The 19,726-nt window shown below is 26.6% G+C and overlaps 1 protein-coding gene across 13 annotated transcripts in view; it reads right to left on the bottom strand.

Annotated features, from left to right (window-relative positions):
* LOC118068102 (homeotic protein spalt-major-like) overlaps positions 1 to 19,726 on the bottom strand; it is a 75,167-nt gene that overhangs the window by 7,392 nt on the left and 48,049 nt on the right. For 5 of the 13 annotated variants that reach the window (XM_035085282.1, XM_035085284.1, XM_035085286.1 and 2 more), the window contains 4 exons: positions 12,112 to 12,282; positions 10,937 to 11,020; positions 9,153 to 9,356; positions 255 to 473 (listed from right to left, as the gene is read on the bottom strand). In XM_035085282.1, the coding sequence (XP_034941173.1) occupies positions 255 to 473; positions 9,153 to 9,356; positions 10,937 to 11,020; positions 12,112 to 12,282 (678 nt within the window). The remainder of the gene's footprint in view (positions 1 to 254; positions 474 to 9,152; positions 9,357 to 10,936; positions 11,021 to 12,111; positions 12,283 to 19,726) is intronic. The other 8 variants (XM_035085287.1, XM_035085291.1, XM_035085294.1 and 5 more) reach the window with 5 other exon arrangements.

Raw genomic sequence — 19,726 nt, 5'->3', positions numbered from 1 at the left:
TTATAATTATTCAACTTATTATTAATTTATATAGTTGATTAAGAAATTATAAAATAAGTAAATATTATAATACAAAATAAATAATCAAAACAAAAATTTTTTTATATTTTATTTTTAAGATAAAATTTCAAATTTCAACAAAAAATAAATAGAATGAATGAAAGCAAAAAAAAAAAATAAAAAGAGAGAAAGAGAGAGAAAGAAAGAGTGTTTGAGAGAGAGAGAGAGAGAGAGAGAGAGAGAGAATGCATTACCGCAATGCTAGCCCGAGATTGTGCGGCCTTAATGTGGGCTTGAAGGTGCAGAGGGGGGTGGAAATAGCGGCAGGGGTCCCGATTGCATCGGCCCTTGACAGCGTCCATGCAGACCGTCACAGAACCGTCCTCGTTCGCCTGCACCGTCTCGAGGGGGTGCGCAAACCGGCACTCCGTCTCGCCGCGTTTGCACGCCCCACGTTGAAACTCGCGACATACCTACAGCAAGAGCGAACACGCATGGCATAGCACTCTATCTATGAGGGTCATTGTTGTGAGTAAAGGGCGTGTGAATTACTTTATGGCTTATTAGCTTCGGGATATAAAATGGAAAAAGGGTTCAAAAGGATTTTTAAATTAATCTATAAAAGTAATTTATGAATATTATGAACAAATTATCATCTAAAATGAACAAATTCTATCAATTTTGTATACGACTGTGAATTAAATTAACTTCATTTAAATCATTAATAATCATTATATCATTAATCTACATAAACTTTAGCTCTTTATCAAGTGGATATCATTTTAATTATCAACATTTTCAATATTATTCATCTATAAATAATAGAATATTCATGATAACATTTATTAAAAAATGAATCCGGGCTTACTATGTATCCTGACGACGAACTTCCCTTTAATTGAAATCCGTAATTTTGTCATCTTTCAATTTTTTTGTTTATAATAAATAGTTATTGTTATAAATAATATAGAATTGTTTACATTCATGTGAAGTCATTAGCAATTTTATTGTCCGTACGTATCATACGTATGTATGTCCAATAAAATAAATTTGGGGTCGATATCTTCAGTAGTTCTCGAGATATCGAAAATGAAAAAAAGCCGGACATACGTGCGTACAATTATACGTATGGACAATTTTACGTACGTATATAAATTTATATTTAAACCTTCAAACATGCTTTCAAATGTCTGAAAACATAAAAATATGATAAAATTACGAATTTCAAAAATCGACCTCAATACACTTTCTAATGGGAAGTTAATAAATTAAATAATATCCACAATAAGAACTTAATTGCTAATGTTACTAATTCTATACGAGTGCTCGGTGGTAGCAGTAATAATGAATTCATATCATTTTAAATAAGTTCACTGAGCATTTAGGGAGACTATATTGTCCGGTTATTATGTGTCATAATATTACAGAGTGATGTAAATACATTGTGAATGAAAATATTGAACGATGGATAAATTAAAAGAAAAGAAAATACGAATACATAGTTAAATATGATAAAAACAAAATGTTTAACTGATTTTCTTTAGTAACTATAATATTATTCTCAGCTTATTAACAGATAAATATTTATCAGATATTACCTTTCAGTTATTATACTAAATAATTTATATTTTTAAATATCTTAATTGGAATTAAATAAAATTAATAATATACTTCTAGCTATTTTGAATCAATTATTAATGAGTGATTACCTCTCTAGATGTATCGTATTATTTTTTTATACAATTTTCAATTTAACGACAATGATAAATTGAATTTATTATCAGAACTCGTTAATAAGTTCATAAAAAGCACATACTAATAATCATTCTATTAAATCTCATAATCATATCTAGATTGAAGCATTTATTCTATTTAAAGAAAAATAATAATTAGATAATCTGTAGTGCAATAACTAATAATAAAAATATTATTCTGATATTATTTGACAGATTGAGAATATAATAGCAATTTTAGAAAGAGTTTAAACACATGTTTTATATAATTATTTCACAATAAAAATAATAACGATCGAAATTTGACTCTTTGAGATATTTTTAATATAATAATCATTACTCTATGTATAAAATAACATCATTGTCAGTGTAATACAATACACAAAAGGTAATAAAAAATATTACAGAACATATATACACACAAACACTTACGAAATAAACTAATTATATGTGCTACTGTTACAATTGATTAATGGATAATAATATTTTTTATAAACAAATATTATAATTGTTTGTGTGTGCATAATAGATACGAAAAATACGAACGTATATATGTCATATATAGATGGAATTATAAAGCAAGATATAAATAAACACGTGCGTTAAAGCAGACAATAAAAAATCAATTTAATTAATTAATCGATTGATCTTTAATAAGATACATTCATGTTCCTTTAATATTGATACTCATATTCAAACAAGAAAAATTTTTTCATTTTAAAAAATGGAGAAAATTAAGTAATTAACCGCTAAAAATATTATTTAATATATATAAATAAAATAAATAATTTATTGAATTAAATATTTAAATGTATATTAATTAATTTCCAGATCTTTTTCAATTATTTTTAATATGGTTATGAATTACCGTTGTAACATAATTAAATGAGTACGTGTGTTGAATTCACGTTAATATGATGTTGGAATTTATATTCAATTATTTTCTATATGATATGCGAATCATGTCTTATGACATCAAGTTATGTCTATGAATGTCCGAATGTACAAAACGTTAATCAGTGTTATCGTCTTGTTTTATAATGGCGTGAATTAAATAATACATTATTACACGGTTGAATAAAAATTATTTAACGAATGTAATTAAATGTAAAGTATAAAAATAAATAAGCAACTAATCTACGAATATAATAAAATGTCATTCGAGTACTTTAGCTGATCAATCATATCGAAATATCGTTAATTGACATTACGAGCATGATTATAAATTGTAAATGACACTGTGCGTACTAATATAGAGATGTAACACGTATTAGCAATGCGTGACGTGAGTATTTTAGAGCAAAAGTCAATTTATATGTATGCAATCAGAGTGTATAAAAATGTATACAAGCTCCGTTACTGTAATGTATATTTTAAGTTACATGCATTCATTTGGCTGTAATGTGTAAATTAAGTTTTTTTTTTTTTTTTAATTGATTATAAAATTACTTAGATACCATATTTATAGTAAATGCAGTAGACATAGAGTCTTATTAGTCGATTGATTAGTACTAAATAATGTAAATTAAATATTTAAATAATTGACATTCAATTCAAAATAAATTACGTTGTCATGAGTTTAGAAACACTGATAGAAGAGATTTATAATGGTGAAGAAGGCTTCTTTACTGTTAAAAAATGTTTGTTAATATTAAAATAAGGTTAGAATTTGGTTCCATTTTATGCATATTTCGATTAATAAACGATAAGGCCCTCAAACAATTGGATGGAATAAAGGATAAAAGCTAAGAATTAGGACTACGCATGCGCACAAACCAATTTTTTTGCGTTACGATGCTTCTGCGCATGTGTAGACCTAATTTTTAGTTTTTATTCCTTATTCCATTCAATTGTATGAATAAATCATTTTTTAACAGTCATAAATCTCTTCTATCAATGCAGAAATTCTGTTCTTACAATAATCTCGATTTTTTTATATCACTTTTATAATACACTATGTATATATTACAATAAAATAAAAATAATAAAAATAACACTTGGTAATATAACAAGATTTTATCCATTACTACAACTAAAATTATCATTCATAATTGCAATAAATTTTTTCCATCGACACTAAAAATTATATCGACCTTAAAATTATTGTAAAAACAAAATATATTTAATATCAATCATTTAAAATAATATTTGCGGCTATAATGTTTGAAAAAAAGACAGCTATAATTATTAGCAAAATCTGAAGATTCCGAATGTCATGTAGAATTGGATATGATACATTAAAAAAGCTAGAAAAAATATGTTTTTGTAAAAGAAGATACAGAGCATTGTATTATTAGGAAATATAAATATTATCAATTGTTCTACGACAGCTCAAAGTATGTATATATAGACAGAGATGAATAGATAGACAGAAAGATACCAAAAGTGAAAATAACAACAGCAAATTGCGCATGTCTACTTGGTGTACATTCTATCACCACTTAAATCAGCATTGCATCCGTTCTTTTTTTTATATATATATATATTTCAATTAATATTTATTGCTATTCATCATTTGTTTTTTTTTCTTTTTTTTTAAATTTGTATTCTATTATTATATATAAATTAATCATCTGTTTTGCTTTTTAAATAGAATATAATTAGTAATATTTTTATTTAATTGATATGAATTTGATGTAAAGTATAAGTGATTTTAAATTTTGCAGTGATTAAGCAATCAATTGTGATTTTTTTTTTTCTTCGTTGTAAAAAGGACTTAACAAATGTATTTTATACGTGGGGTATTAAATTATAATTGTTTTTTAAACCAATAAATTTCTCATTAAACTTAAATTTGTTGTTAAGTTAATATTTAAATTTTATAGAACAAAATTACTATGAAAGCATACTAAAAAATGCATTCAAAAATTGTTATAATTAATTCTAGCAAAGCTTTTTCAAATTTCATCACGGTTGATAAAATTGAATATTAACATAATATTAACAATTTATGTTGAAGAGAGAAAAAACATAAATATAATTAAATAAAATAATGATTAATAAAGTAAAATATTATTTAACGTATAAAATATAATGAATAAAAAAATGTAATTAATAAAATAATTGAATTTGATGTATAATAAACAATTTAAGCAAGTAATTTTAGTTGAATTACATTTGTTTTTATTTGAATTCCATCATTAAAAGATTTCGCGTGACCCGGACTTAGTGCAAGTCATCGCAATACATGATCACAATTAGGTATGAATATGATTATTGTTTTCCAATCATAATTAATTTTATTAAATTATTTAATAGTATAATAAATGTTATTGTTAAACCAATTGTGATTAGTTAAACAATCGATCATTCCGATAGTTTCATTTTTTATTATTTTTTTTTATCTTAACTTAATAAATGAGTAATAATGTAGTTAATATCATCCAATTAACAATATCACATTGTGTATATTTTTTTCTTTTAGTTTATTTTTTGTTTTTATTGCATTTTTTTTATTTTTTAAAATTATTTGTTAATTTTTTTCTTTTTTCAATGTTTAATAATATTTATGACGTATGGCCCGCTGTATTATTTATTAATTATTGTTATTAATTATCGATCAAATTTACTACAAGTAATTCTAATGGGCTTGTTTGCATTCTCATGTCAGATATTAAACAAAAAAATATCCAAATATAACATAGGGAATTGTTATTATTATCATTATTATTAGTACATGAATTATTTTTTTTTTTTTTTTAAATATAAAATAAATAATTATAATGCACAAACTATATGAGGAATGTTTAATTATCACGGCAAGTAATAAACACTTTAATCATGTCACTTCCGGAAGCAAATTTCGAAAATTTGTTTTAGAGTATTGACACGTTCTAATCGTCTAGTTATATTTATTATATATATAAATATATTTTTTATCACAATACAATTCTACCAAAATTTTATTACTAATAATCAATTATTGAAAATAAAAAAAATTTTTATAATAAACAAAGACAATTATTATGAACATAATTTTTTTCAACTGATTTTATTTCAATAGCTAAGGGTAAAAAATTTTCCTTTCGTTCTTTTTAAATTTTTTTCGATTTTTGCTACCGGTTTAATTATTAATACAAAATATAATTGATTAATTTGTTATCCTACCTAACTATATACATATGAAATATGTTTTATTTCAATGTGCGTATGCATATAGTAACACATTTCACATGACTTTTATAGCCATAACATTTGTTTTTAGCATTTTACATTAAATGTAATACACTTAGTTATTAAATTGCATACGTACATGTACATTTTTGTGGATTTTATAATTTAATATTTTATCAAACGTGCACTCATGAATTATATAAATAATTATTCATAGTTTTTGTCTTTGAATACAATTCAATATGTATTAAGACAACTAAAGCATAGAAAATTGATTGAATAAAACAAGTACAGAGTAAACGACAGGCCTATTTTCCGTATATTTCAATTTTAAACATCCAGATTTAACTTCATTCTGCTTACACATAATTAATTTAAAATGATATTTAATATTTAATATTTATAAAAATTCGTCCATAATATTCGTTTTTATTCAATTGTATTGCATGATAAGTCATCAAATTCATTATTCTTTCTATTTAATTAATTAATTAATTAAATTACTTCGGCGTTGTTTTAAGAAATATTATATTGAATATTATATTTTATTAGCATTTATTCTTATTTATTTTTTTTTTATTGTTATAGTAATAAGGAGGAAATGTGAATGAAATGAAAATAATCTCAACTCGGAAAAACGTCGAATTAAAAATGAAATAAATAAATGTAATTATATTAATTGTATTACGAATTATTATTTTCTTATTATAGTTATACTTATTTCTCATGACTTTTATATAATCTATCGATTGGAATTTATTTATGAAAAGGTACCTAAAACATCGTTGATATTTTCCTTTAAAATTATAATTTATTTACGTAAATTCTAGTTGTGTTCAATCAAAGTCAACGTTTTGTTTCAATTGTAAGAAAGTATGAAGATGCTTCATTTTTATATAACATTGTCACAGTTGACTCAGTTTACACGATGTATAGATCAATTATTTTTTTCACGCGTGTTCTTTAGTTTCGTTTCAAAACATCAAATACAAAATATGTTACTTTATTATATTTTATATAGTAGCTATCGAACCATTGTCAGGTTTTTAAAATTTTCATGTAGCAAAAATGTCAGTTTTTTTTATTATTTTTTTTTTCTTATTTTGACGTATTAGTGAATGTAAAAATTTTATGTGTTTACAAGAATATATAAAAAATTGCCATTATATTAATATTTAGAATCACGCAATATGTTTATATATTCTAATTAATCTCCTCTGACATTTATGTTAGGCATGATATTTCGAATTATACTAGCAATCAATTTTTCAATATTTTTAAATTATTTTTAGAATGAATTTTCATTAGTTAACTCAATTATTTATAGAGAACAAATGATTATTCAAATTATACAATAATTTTAATTTTTTAAAAAAAATTGTATGAAAAAAAAAAACTTTTTTATGTCTGATGTAAGTTTATGTACACTGAGAAAAAAATGTACTGTGAACAAGTAATATTTTTTTTCAAGTAATTACACTTTAACACTTAAGTGCAGAAAACGATTACTTTCCGCACTGCAGAAATTTAGAGTTTTCCGCACTGAAATACAATATTTAACTAAATATTAAAATACATCTCGTTAAATTGAATAAAATATTTTATTACGAATACTTCCAATTTTTTCTATTGATTAAATCAGCATTTTTTTGAATAGCAAAAATTTTTTTCTCAGTATATTTTTTAATTTATTATTTGTTGTTTCATGTGTAATTTAAACTCATTAAAAACTGTATAAAAAATTATTAAACTATTACAATACTCTGGTAAAACAATAAACAAATATAAGAATAAAATAAAGAAAAAAATTATGTTTTCAATTCAACTTATCAGCCTTTGATTCACTCATACGTTTCCCATTTTCGTGGATAATTTTATAATCCGCATATAGTAACTATCTTTGCACAATTATAATTTTTGTTATATTTGTTAAATTGATTTTGAAAACCGTTTGTAAAATTAACTTTTTCCTTCAATATGTTATTCTTAAAAATTATTTCTTATTATGTCCAGGCTCTTATACTTGGTGTATTAAACTTTTAAATTATTGTAATATCTATCCTTTTTCCGTCCATAATTTACCCTTAATATTTTTTTTTTCAATATTATTCATCGGGAGTAAATTAAGGCTTATATCTGACTTGTTAATGAATTTCTAAAAATTATTTACTCACGTCATCATCATTGTTCTCTACTTAAAATTATTAATTAAAATTCTATGAGAAAATTTGAGTTTATCTATCGTCGTTGACAAGTACTTACGTCGAGTGAAATATTATTTATCATGATATATATATATATACATGTACAGCTGATTATGCATATTATTTTTTACTGTTTAATATTTCGTATTCTAAATTGATTTGAAAATTGAATATCTAAAATATAGTAAAGTATAAAGTAGAATAATTATCGAATAAAGATAAATTTTTTGACTCTTTTGTTTTATAACATTATAAAAAATCAATATCAATCCATCATAAAATTTTCAAATAACGATAAATTCAATTTTTTTTTTTTGTATTTTAACAAAATAGTTTAATGAATTCAATAATTTTTTTTTTAATAATAAATTAAAAAATCATCATTTCCTACCACATACTCTAACTATCAGATTGTTTTACAAAACTAATAAATCAATACGGTATTTCTAAATATATATATATATTTATGCATATATATAATAAATTTTTGTATTTATAGTATATGTATAATCCTATGTATGTTAAAGGATGAAAAAGTGTTCGATGACACTAAAAGAGGCCGTTACGTATTCTTCTGATCCAATCTATTTAATTATATCCATTATTTAACCTTCTAAATTCATAAGAGTCTATTTATTTTAGTGAAATCTAAAAAGTAGATCATTTAAGAAATAAAAATAATTAAGCCATAATAAACGTTCGATCTCCGAGCATTCACTAATTTGATTGCAAGTTGGAATAATAATGAAAAAACAACTAAATATATTATATGAAAATGATAAAGAAATAATTTTCGTAGTAATGACAATAATATTAAAAATAAAAAAAAATAAAATGTCACGTTTTAGTAGTACGCATGGACATAAACAAGATTATGAATAGGATGATGATGTGGATGAGGATTGTGTAGGGGTGTACATACAGTACTTGTGATAGTGGGCGATGGGGATTGATTGACTGATTGCATCGTGGATACAGGCGAGACCTGATTAGGAGGACCTGTTGGGACCTGGTAAACGGCGTTAGGCCCTGTCATCGAGCACTGGGCTGCACCGGCGCCGTGTTGGCTGCCGTGCTGAATGTAGTTTGGTGGTAGACATACCTCGAGACGATCTGTTCGTGCCAATTTCTGCGGCATCGCTACTGTCTGCGGCACCACTCCGAGCGGGCTACCAACCCCCGTGGGGTCAGCTGGCCCCATTATAGCTGGCATTATTGGACTTGGTGTGAAATATGGCGTGTACGTGTTATTTACTTGCGGCATTCCAGTCAGGTACGGATTGGTAGCCTGTGAAACAAAGAAATGCTCCAGATAATTTTCAGGAGCGTCAAAATTAGTTACAATTATTTTATATATACATTTATATCAGTCTATTGTATTTAAATATTCTTTTTATTTCTCCTGATTTGATTTCAAAATTATACCGATAAAAATTTATTATTGTAGGAACAATCAAGGTACAGCCGAGGTAGAATCTTTATGTCTATTTTGATTATTTAGATAATTATTATAATTATCTAGATCACGTTAAATTAAAAAGAATATCATACAGGCATAAAATAATTTTTTTTTCTAATTAGAAAATATTGTTCCTACAGCTGTAAATTTTTTTCAAGTGTCGATGAAATTAATCTCACAATTTTAATTATTTTTTTTTTTTTTCAATCATTCTTCCCTTCTTTATTGTTGTCATTTAATTATTTAAAATATGTATTATTGAATTAAAGTAAACTCATCAAATAAGGAGGAAAATATTCACTTTTAGAATAAAATTCAAAAAAAGAATAATTATAAAGTTGTTTTTTTGTAGATATTTTTTTTAAAAAAAGAAAAAAACAATAGTTCATTAAGTTGTTAAGGTAGTTCTAGCACTTGACGAGTGTCTGCAAAAAAGCACAATTTTTAAGTATAATGTATTCATTTGCAAATATTAATTGCTTTAATTGATTTCTGCGAGATAAATTTATTTGTTGTCTTTTTTTATTCAATTTTCAAGATTTATATACTGCAGATAATTTTAAAACACCGATAAAAAAATATTAAAATGATTATTAAATAAATTTTAAGCAAAGTTAAAAATAAATGGTAATAAAATTGAAGAATTGACATTAATGATTATAACTAAAAGTCATTTTTGGAGTTTTGCTAAGATTTATTTAAAACAGAAGAGTGATAAAAATTTCAAAAATCGAAGATCCTTTCTTCTTTGTCGATTGGTCGAAAAGCTAGGACTAAAAAAAGTATTTAAATTCTTCGAGGTTAAGCATATGATTCACATATCGTATCAACACAGTAATTATTCAATTAAAAATTTTTTTAAATATTATAATCCTTTTTTAGTCCTGTTTTAACTCATTTTAGAGACCCTTGTCAAAGCTAGAACTACCTTAAAAAATTTGAGAAATATTTTTAATCTATTACACTATAATTACTTTTTATATTAATACATATATATGTTAAATATATTAATTGTTGTATCATAAAATATCTAGTACTTGCAAGCATGCGTGAACACATTTATTTATGATTTTACGTATACAAATATACTTTACGTTCGTAGAAAAGCTTTAACTACGTAACAGAATAAACTTTAGAAACTGCTTGATAACGAGTTACTCATATATTATATTATAATTTTAATAATCATCTAAATTTTCATTTACATTAATTCATTTTAAAATAACATTTAATAATAAAAAAGATTATGCCACACTAAATTTATTACTAAAGCTTTCTGCAGTTGTTAAATAAAATTTATTCCTATTTACGTAGACTACATTTATTTATTTATATATTTATATTGTTTCTATAAATTTTATTTTTATCTTTATTATGGATTTATTTATTTATTTTCAGTGAAAGCCAAACCAAAAACCAAAAGTTACCATAAAGGCGTGGGTAGCGAGAAGTTGTTGCTGGATTTGCTGTTGGAGGTGATGGTGCGTAGATGACGGAGGAGGTTGACCCTCCTGTTCGCCATTTGTAGCGATCGGAGAATACACCAACAATCAACCACAACCACGAGCACCACAGCAGCAAACATAAGGGACAGACAGCCGGTCATACGTGTAATATAATAATCGAACAAAAATATTTTCTACATTAATTTCGAATTTGTGCGACATAGTGAAATTATGCAACGAGTAGTTGATTTATTGGTTAAAACGTTGTCAATATATTCGCGACTCGACAATCATTTCAATAATTCACTTTTATTCACTAATATGAAATTGATTTTGAAGTAAATAAGCCTTTATCCACATGCACCTTTCAATATTTCTAGTTATTTCATTACTTTATTCAAAATAATTTTAAAAATCTTGTTGAAAGGAAACTTTAACCATGATAATAAATATTATTTAATTGTCTGTGTTTAAATATTTCAAACAATAGTGGAGATTAATTAAATGCAAATTCAATTCGTTAGTTTAACACAAAAATAATAATACAGTAGACTCTTGACAGGTGTACACGATTGGGACTGAAACACGAGTAGGTTCTTAGAAATATACAACCTATCGATTAATTCTAAGAAATTTGAATGGACATCTACTTTCTTTAAATTTATATTAGTTTAAATACATGTGCAAAAGTCATTTGGAAATTGAAGATACAGATTAGGGGGAGGTGTAAGTAGCAGAGTGGGAGGTGAAATTGGAGACCGAAAAAAGGATTAGTGGAAAAATGAAACATCTATCGAGAGTCTACTGTTAAAGTGCTAATGGTTGTATGCTTAGTAGTTGATAAAATGATTAAAAGAAAAACTATTCTAATGAAGTGCATAAAATGCTAAATATTTAACAATAAATTCATGCAACACAATATTCAAAAATGATTAAATAGATATTAAGTCAAGCATATAAGCTTCAGCAAAGAAAGGAAAAATGTCTGAAAGGCTTCACGTTATATTCAACGGTTACTAAAAAATAATTGTCATATACTTGAAATATATCATTAACATTATATGATAATAATTATTTAGTGAAAATAATAACTACTAAAGATGTAAATAAATTAGTAAATTAAATATAATTATTTTAGTTTCATTGAATTAACATACCACTGTCGGCACCTGACCAGGTACAAGTGCTTGTCCTGGTGTAAGACCCATTTGTTGCATAAGTGCATTTTTTAATGCTAAATGATTACGGCCATTGATAAGTAATTGATCCTTTAAATGCTGGGGAGGATGAAAGTATTTGCAGGGTGGTTTCTCTCGGTTGCATCGCCCCTGGAAACAGAAGAGTAATTAAACGTAAGATAAATATAAACAACAATTAATTAAATTGTTTTCAAAAATAATACACAGTATTTATTCCATTGATTTCTTTTTGTAAGCACACTATTTTTTTTCAATGAGTAAAAAATATAATAATAATAATAATAATAATAATAATAATAATAATAATAATAATAATAATAATAATAATAAACAGAAAGTTGATAATGCCTCTATTTAGTACTGCTTATATATATATCAAAGTATCTAGTATTCTAGAGAGGGCTTTTTATCGTTGAACGTGCTAAAAGTTTTTTGAAACATCAAAGATCCACCACCTATAACAACAGCAAAATGGAGTCACGTATATTGCTGAGACTCACCACTAGATGTGAGTGACTCAGTCCCTTTATGCTAAGAAAGTAGAACGAAAGAGGTGTCAGGTAGAATAGAAACAGAAAAAGAAAACTATCGTTACGTGGGTTTAGTAAATGCATGGCAAAACTCAAAAGGATTTGTACTTAGAAATGTCAAAGAATATGTATAAATGTTACATTTAAAAGTGTAGTCAATATTTTATTTCATTTTCAATTAATGAAAGTATTTTGGTATCGAAACACTGGCAAAAAGAAATAATTATATTATTTTTTTTAATGAATAAAAATATTATTATATTACATTACATTGAAAAAGATTATAGTTTTAGGAATAAAACTGTATCCCTTAGATTAATTATCTCATTAGATTGTTGTAGGAAATTATCTAGATAGTTGAGTGACAGTATCTAAAATAGTTGTTTCGAAAAGATGATTTTCGTAGATAGTTGTAATATTGTCTTTCTAGTATTGTTTAAAAATTAGCCTAAAAATATTATACAATGCTAGAAGTAAGAATTATTTGAGTGTTGTTCATATTGAAAGTTTCTAATTGTTCATGCGTAGAAGAATATTTGAAAATAATTGATTAAAAAAACTCAAAGGATAAAAATTGAGTAAAAGTTTTAAATGAGAACAAATAAGAGTACCTGTTAAGAAAAGGAGAGTCAAAGAGAGATGGAGAGCAACAGGTTGCAAGCAGAATGCACAACTAACAGTCATACGAAAAATTACTTTTTTTTTCAAAGCAATCAATTTAGTCCAGCTGAAATTCATTACAATTATTAGTAACTTCCTAGAAGGAAGTTATTGTAGTCCGTTCAATTTTGCGAATCCCGAATTTCGACACATCTTCACATTTCAAGGCCTCTAGAGTCGAATACAACAGCTTTCCAATAGAAGTCTCTGTGTGTGTATGCATATGTGTACGTACGTATATTTTTACGTGCGTTAGGAATTATATTTCGTCTCAATTATCTTGAGAATAAGATATGATATTGACGTGGGACCAATTGCATTCGATGCATAATAATGCTACTTAAGACTGATTAGGCTTTCAGAAAATTTTGGTCGAGCCATTTTTCGTGCAGAATCCAAAAACTAAAAAAAAATGGTAACCTAACTGAATTTTGCAGTTTATGCAAAACTTTCACCTAGTGAAATGTTGCCTGGTGTATTAATGGATTAAAAAAGAATTAATTAAATATCTTGAATGATTATTTTTTTTTATTTACCAAAATTATTGAGGTTAAAAAATTATTTGAGGAAATGGAAAATATGAAATAAAATAAGAAGAAGAGTAATAATGTATATATATATACTAGATGAAAAAGTTATTCGAGGCAAAAGATAGATGAAAATTTGTGGCTTTAAAACGTAGTAGAATCAAGGATTTGCGAATAATTTTCTGTAGCACAGCATTTATCTGAACTAGGGCTTTGTTGCTGACTCCCTTTGGTAGAGGCTTGGCTCTACGAACCCTTAAAAAAATAAGCCCTGAAGGGAAAACAAAAGGAGTAAGTGCATGCTGGAGCTTTGTTCCAAATCCAACCCGACGATATAAATAGGTCAATCTCCAATTTGTAACTGCTGGATATAAATACTTTAGCTTAGATCATCTGAAAACAAGTTGGAAATGTTATAAAAATTATCTAACTCAGGATCAAGGTAATTCCTAAAAAGAGTGATAATGACTTTCAATTGATCTAATTTTGTTGTTTTGAGAAAAAATTGTTAGATCTAGTTTCTTGATAATTAATTAATAAAAACTAATTATAGTTTTATAAAACTCTGAAAGTTGGTTGTATCTTTAGAGGCTAAAATGTGGCTTGCACAGATTAGTTAATAATCACAGATTGATTATTTTTATTTTTATAGTCTAGCAGTATCTGAGGAGAAGCTTCAATACTTGAAAATTATTTGCAAATCTTAGATTTATCTGCATCTTAAATAAGTTACTTTTCTCAAACTTGGACCACAGATAACTTTTTTATTGGAGGGAGGAGATTACTCTTATTACCTCTTAGCTAATTTTTTTACTTCTATGTCAAGGATATCTTTTTCTTTCTTTTTTTAAAGGATTTCAAACAATTTTGCAATAACGAAAACTATTTTTTTTCCACTTCATTTATTTCTAAAGTAAAGCTAGAAGTTTTTTTCTTGATAAAAATGAGCAAACTAATATGAAAATGTAAGAGAAGAGTAATATAAGAGAGCTCAAAGTTAGTACGAGGTACCAATATATCCCAAGGGAGTGATAACATTACAACGTATGGTTATTGGCTAGAAACATCGATTTTCGTAACTAGGGAGCCACACATCCCTAACTAACGCCAACTATTTCCTCTTACTCACTATGTCTCTCCTTATCTTTGCTGTTTTGTATATTTTATTGCATCATTTGCTTTATATTGATTTTTTTTTTGAATAAATTTACCAGCGATGAATCATTTTATAATTTTAAAAGAAATATTTCAAATAAATAAATTGTTTTTAGGAAATTCTGCATTTAAATCTGTCCAGTGGTTCTCAAAATTAGTGTAAATGCAGATTATATATAACCAGACAAACAGATGCAAGAGAAAACTTTGTCTTAATTTATACAATAATTACAATGTACTGAAAGCGAATCATCATTCCACGTATTTTAAATAAAATTTCATAGGAGAGATGAGAAAGTATATTTTTAGATAATGAATTGAATTTTTATATTAATTTTAACAATAGATTTTGTGTATATATATCTTGTTCCACCTTACTCTATTTTCATGTTATAAAATTTACTAGATAGATAGAATACCATGCTATAGATGTTGAAGAATAACAACGTTATGATTGGAAAGTCAAAAAATAGAAAAAGAAAATAATAGAAACGACAATGATATTTGCAGTAAGTAGATAAAGAAAAATAGAATAAAACAAATGTGACATAAGGGTAATGAAAGAAAAAACATTATTACTATACTACTAGGAATCTGACAAGCTGAAAGGATTTCTATGAGATTTTCTACTTTCCATCAATGATCATGAAAAATGAGTATCTCGTATGTCAATGAATAAATAAATAAATTTATTTATAACTCAAATCTAACGATTCTATAAAAAGTCAAAAATTAAATCAAATTATTACAAATCCAAATCTTTAAAAACCAAACACTTAAAATGTTTACAATTTTAAATGCCACAAAAAAATTATACTATAGTAATTTTGTAGACAAAGTTTAAACGCTTCTTTCCGTTTACTAAAATGCTTTAGTTCGTTTATGGTGTTTTTTACATTATAAACACTCGGGTGTTACATTATTAAACACTTTAAGCGTGTTATAACTAAAAATTAAAATTTCTCTGGATTTGCAATTGATATTTTTTTCCAACCGAATAGTAATTTTATTTATGAGTTAACATGGAGACATGAAGTTAGCCGATAATCGAAATATATCGAAAAGTGAGTGACTTTGCCCTTATTGGTTAGAAAATTCATATTATCATCCAATTATCGACCCGCATTTTGTGCGTGCAAAATATACTTTAGGGTTATATAAAAATAGATTTCCAAGATATGTAGATCATCATTTGTCAGCCATAAAATTACACATACATAATTTTGAAGATTAAAGAGGATTATATTTGTATGAAGATGAAACATTACACACGTAAGCGACTATAATAGCAGTAAAGAAAAAAAACAAGAAACGACAAATAAGGGTTAAAACGGTTTATTGGACGAAGGAAAAGTAGTCAAGAGTGAGGCTAGACGGTGGTGTATAAGGGTGCTGTTGGAGATGGCAGTAGTCATAGTGGCGCCACGACTCCCGTGACGTCTGTCGGCGCGTTGGCCAATCAATAGCATCCCCATGGCAACCACAGATAACATCGGACACACGCCGTACCACACACCGACGCATCAACTTGTATTTACTTCTCACTCTGTTCAAGATCAACTATTAAGCATTTAAATCATACGACTCTTTACCCTGCAGAAAACATCGCTTGTATATACCAATTAATCTTGCTATCAATTTCGTAGCTTTTGTTAATTTAATTACGAATAAAACAAAAATTAACAGTAGTTAAAAAAAGCTAAACTTTTTAAATAATTAACATGTAAACAATAATCCTTGCATTGATTTTTAATTTAGAGTACGAATATATTGTATAACAAAAAAAGCAAACTATTTTCCATATTGAAACATACTGACAGTAAAATAGTGATAAATGTAATATCAATAATGAACTAATTGAATCAAGTTAGATGACAATGGATGTGATATCGAGATACTGAAAGTAATAAATTAATTTCTTTTTATTTAGTACATACGATGGAATTAAACTTGTTTTCACAAATTGACAGTAACGATTTTTAATGTTGACTTGATGAAAAGCAAAAAAAGAGTGAATGTGCAAAGTGTGTTAGAAAATAAGAAATAAGATGAACGAATTAAATGAATGCCGAATCGACAAGGCAAGCGGATGGCTGATCGACTACTAAGAATATAAAGTAGGTAGAAGATTGGATTTGAAAATGTCGGCGTGTGAAACGTGGTTGTGCTTCTTTACGATTGCAATCGAGGTCGGGAAATCGATTGATTGAGAGAAGGGTGGCACTAAGTATTTTTCTTTTTTTTCATACATGTGACTCATTCATTATGATTAGAGATTTTTAATGATACTCACTAATTGTCATTATATCGATAAGTCAATTTCCTACTAAAATCTCCTATTGTTTTTATTAACTAATTGTAATTACAGTCTATTTAGATTCAAAAATAAGTAATGAAGATGATTTATTTATGCATATCAAGTTGGATAATATTTTAAAATACTGAGCTGTATTTTCTAGAGTAATTGAAATAAAACTTTTTTCTTGGTGATAATGAATATTTATCCATTAAGCTATCAATCAACATTTGGAAAGATATAGAAACTTTTATCAAAATAAGTTTTGAAACTTTTTTAGAAAAAGTATCTCCGGTGCAACTAAGACACCTGGTTTCCTAACTCATACCTTCTATTACCTATGTCATATTTAGATAATAATAAATATGTAGAATAATGTAACAAAAACTTATTTTTATTTATTCTACTATCAGCCAGCAGACCACCTTTTCCATTGTTTCTAACTCGAACGATTAAATAGTCATATTTAAGACTACTCGATATCACTTTTTAAAAAATATAAAATCAGATATTACTGGAGTACGACTTGAGATGTGGTATGACTTTACCCTATCAATGGTAGATCTAGTGACTTGAACCTCTCTGTGAGTTCATGTGGTTTCATCACTCCTATCCAGGATCATTGAGACCATCCTGTTCAGGAGGTAGCTCATGCTGAATAGTGCTATTTCTTCTTTGACAGTGCTCATTCCAAGGTCCTGAATATTTTCGTTTGTAACGAAGCTAAGAGCTTTGGATTGAAATCGTTGTATTACTTGGATTGAGCTAATGCATGCTGAGCCCCAAAGCTAGATGTTCCACGTCCATATTGGCTTGATGATAACTTTGTAATGACAGTTTCAAGTACCAACCTATTTAACCAGCAGAGTTTTTGAAATCTAAGGTCTAGCTCTCTACTTTTTGTTGATACTCACAGAAGTATGAAAAAAATTTTATACGTGAGAAAGTTAATGATATTAATCAATTTTATTATTCTCATGATCATGATTAACCATTTTACATCAACTATAATAGCATTGATGCTTTGTAAATGGCTCATTTTTGTTCATTAAGAATCTCTGATTCTTTTAGAAACTAGAGAATCACTATTAAGGATTATTCGCAGTCATGGTATTTGATAGACATGGCTTAAGGGCATTCCAACCGTTTGATTGAAAATATCTTGAAATCCTCAGATGGTGAATGAGATTTTATTTAAATTTAAATATTTCCCCAATGCATTCGCTTTAATATTAAATATGTTAATACCAATATCCCTTCATTATCACACTATTATGTAATAAATCAAAGTTTTTATTATTTTTGAATTCACCTGTCAATTTCACGGCATATAATGCTATTAGGATAGCATGATAATTAATGGATGATATAAGATACTGAAGAATGATAATATAAGCAATTTGTGGGAGTGAAATAACTAATAGTCACACAGCTAACATTTGGAACGAAATCAATTCATATATAAAGTTTTTATTTAGTACCAATGCTGTTGGTACCGTACCAGTCGCGTGTTATTTCTAGCATGATGGTATGTATTTGCTCTCTTTACTTCCCCGTCATCGCGACTCCTCTCATATTCCCTTTACGTCTACTGGGATCGTGGTTAAAGAGGTTTGCTTGTAGAGCCGCCATCGAAACGTGAAATCAATATGACGAAAATTTTGTGACAACAAATGTTATAAATTTTTACTTCTCTAGATTTTTCACCCAGTGAAATTCACGAGCATCGTAAAAGTCATATTTAAATATTTGATACATTTATCCAGTTTTATAATATTAATAATCCTGATTTATTCCTGGCTCATCGTTTAGATGGTCTAGCCATCCTTGGATCTATGTTGGACCAATCCTGTTTTCTACCAGGAAAATGTAATACTGGATGATATGTCGCAGAGAAGATGTAATGTTATGTACATGATAACGTAATTGTAACAGTTTAAAATTAAGTTATACTTTCTTTAACACATCAAAAAGTAACTATATTACGACTACACGCAACCTATGCTACATTGACAACCTTTTCTTATTTATGTCCATAAACTCGTTTATGATTTATAACTAATAACAGTTTTCAACTATTTTACATCAAGAAATGACAGGCGAGTTAATGAACTTTTGGTGTTGCATACTTTTCTCATAACATTTCAACAAGGATTATTAGATGCCAATTTTGCGCATGAATGGAATTATCTTTAGACAGATTAAAGGAAAAAATGAAGCTTCAAAGCTTTTTTATTCTCTTACATATTAGGATGAAATTAGATATCATGCTGTTACTGATATATCACTGGAAGAAATATAACAGCTGAATTTATTATCATATGTAGAATTTGTTACGCCGAAATTGCCTTACACCGTTCATGTATTAAATTTACGCTGACATTAGTGTTCTTACGCTTTTGTCC

The sequence above is a fragment of the Chelonus insularis genome, unplaced genomic scaffold (genome assembly GCF_013357705.1).
Source record: "Chelonus insularis isolate UGA/USDA-ARS -01 unplaced genomic scaffold, ASM1335770v1 contig_399_pilon, whole genome shotgun sequence".
Classification (NCBI taxonomy): Eukaryota; Metazoa; Arthropoda; class Insecta; order Hymenoptera; family Braconidae; genus Chelonus; species Chelonus insularis.
Note: the sequence above shows the minus strand (reverse complement) of the source record. Positions and strands in the feature narration are given on the sequence as shown.